Here is a 1,423-nt window from a genome sequence, read left to right as displayed (position 1 = left end):
ATGGTAAAATAATTACAAAATTGTAGGACAAAACTGAACAAAAACAATGTAAAAACGTGACCTACAATAAAACAGATATATTGTAATTATTCAAATTATCGCTCCTCGTTTTTCAAAGTCTTCATTTTGAATCATTTACATCCATCTCAGCCAGACTGTGTTTCTGTGGTTCTTTTTCAAAGAGGCAGTAAGACGAATATAAATCAGGTTGTCAAGGACTCTAAGTCAATGTGCCGTCAGTTGTGAATTCCTTTAGTCTCATCATGTACAAAAGCTTTCTTGTCATGATGATGGTTAGTTCCATTTGTGAGACTGTGTTTATCCAACATGGACTTTTTCAGACTATCTCGATGGAATGGCTTAGTCTCAAATGCATTGACTGGAAGCTTTTGGGATGAACTGATAGACATCTCAGTTTGGATTGCCTTGTGGACCAATGGCTTCTGTCCTCTCTGGGAAATTGCAGGAAGAGAAAGTTGCTCTCGTTGACCCTTCTTGTCCTCCCACAGCTTCAGCAAACGACGCTGATTATTTGTCATATCCTTCAGGTTCTGCTGCAGTGATATCACCTGGTCCTCCAGAAGAGTTTTAGAAGTGACCGTATTTGCCAACTCTGATGTCAAATCATCAATAGTCAAGCTCAGTTTTCCAGCCTTTTCAACCAAGGAAGTACACTGACGCTCTTTCTCATGCAGATCGTTGATTATGTCCTTTGTGGTTTTCCCATTGAATTTGGGATTGTTCTCAAGTCCAATCTCAGAGCGAAGAATTTTCACTTGTTTCCTCAGCTCCTTGTTGTCTGCTGTTATTATCTTAAATTTCTGTTTTAGTGCCTCGGTGGAGCGCATCCTTGATTCGTACGACCTCAGTTTTTCCCTGAAAACACTCTCTCTGTGTACGGCATCGTCCCTTTCCTTTCTGCATTTTTCCAACAGTCTTAACGTCTCAAATTTGGACACTTTCTCTTTGCCATTTGACGTGGCCATCTTGAATTCAAGTCTCACCGTGACAAAGTAATCAAAACTGCATTATTAAAAAAGAAAAACATCCAATGGAAATGATAAATCATTACTACTTACAAATGACTGAAAATAATTCTCATTTGGGACACCATCAACCCATAAATCCACTTCAAAAACAAGAGCGGCAGCCTGCATGCACGCGTCTGAGGCAGGTGACATTCTGCTACTAGTGTTATCTGTTTGAGAGCCAGCTCCAGTGTAACTCAAAGCTCGGGCTAGAATGACCATTAATTAGGCCACCACCACCCCTTGACACAGTTTCAAGTAACATTTTTTTCTGTTTTGTTAATTAAAGCAAATCGTAAACCTTTTTTTGTCAGAAACGATTACAAACACACACTTTACTTGGGATATTTGTGTTCTGACCACAAGATGATAAAAAAGCCCACAGTATACAGGAG

The 1,423-nt window shown here is 39.5% G+C and overlaps 1 protein-coding gene across 1 annotated transcript; it reads right to left on the bottom strand.

The window, feature by feature from the left end:
- Positions 1-236: 236 nt before the first annotated feature.
- LOC308285116 (uncharacterized protein) lies at positions 237-986 on the bottom strand (the record flags this gene model as incomplete). Its single annotated transcript, XM_080725834.1, has 1 exon — positions 237-986. One exon carries the CDS (start codon positions 984-986, stop codon positions 237-239), a length of 750 nt encoding a protein of 249 aa, XP_080581960.1.
- Between the last annotated feature and the right edge of the window lie 437 nt (positions 987-1,423).

Source organism: Nannobrachium achirus (assembly GCF_963921795.1).
Source record: "Nannobrachium achirus genome assembly, chromosome: 5".
Taxonomy (NCBI): Eukaryota; Metazoa; Chordata; class Actinopteri; order Myctophiformes; family Myctophidae; genus Nannobrachium; species Nannobrachium achirus.
This window is presented reverse-complemented; position numbering and strand designations above follow the sequence as displayed.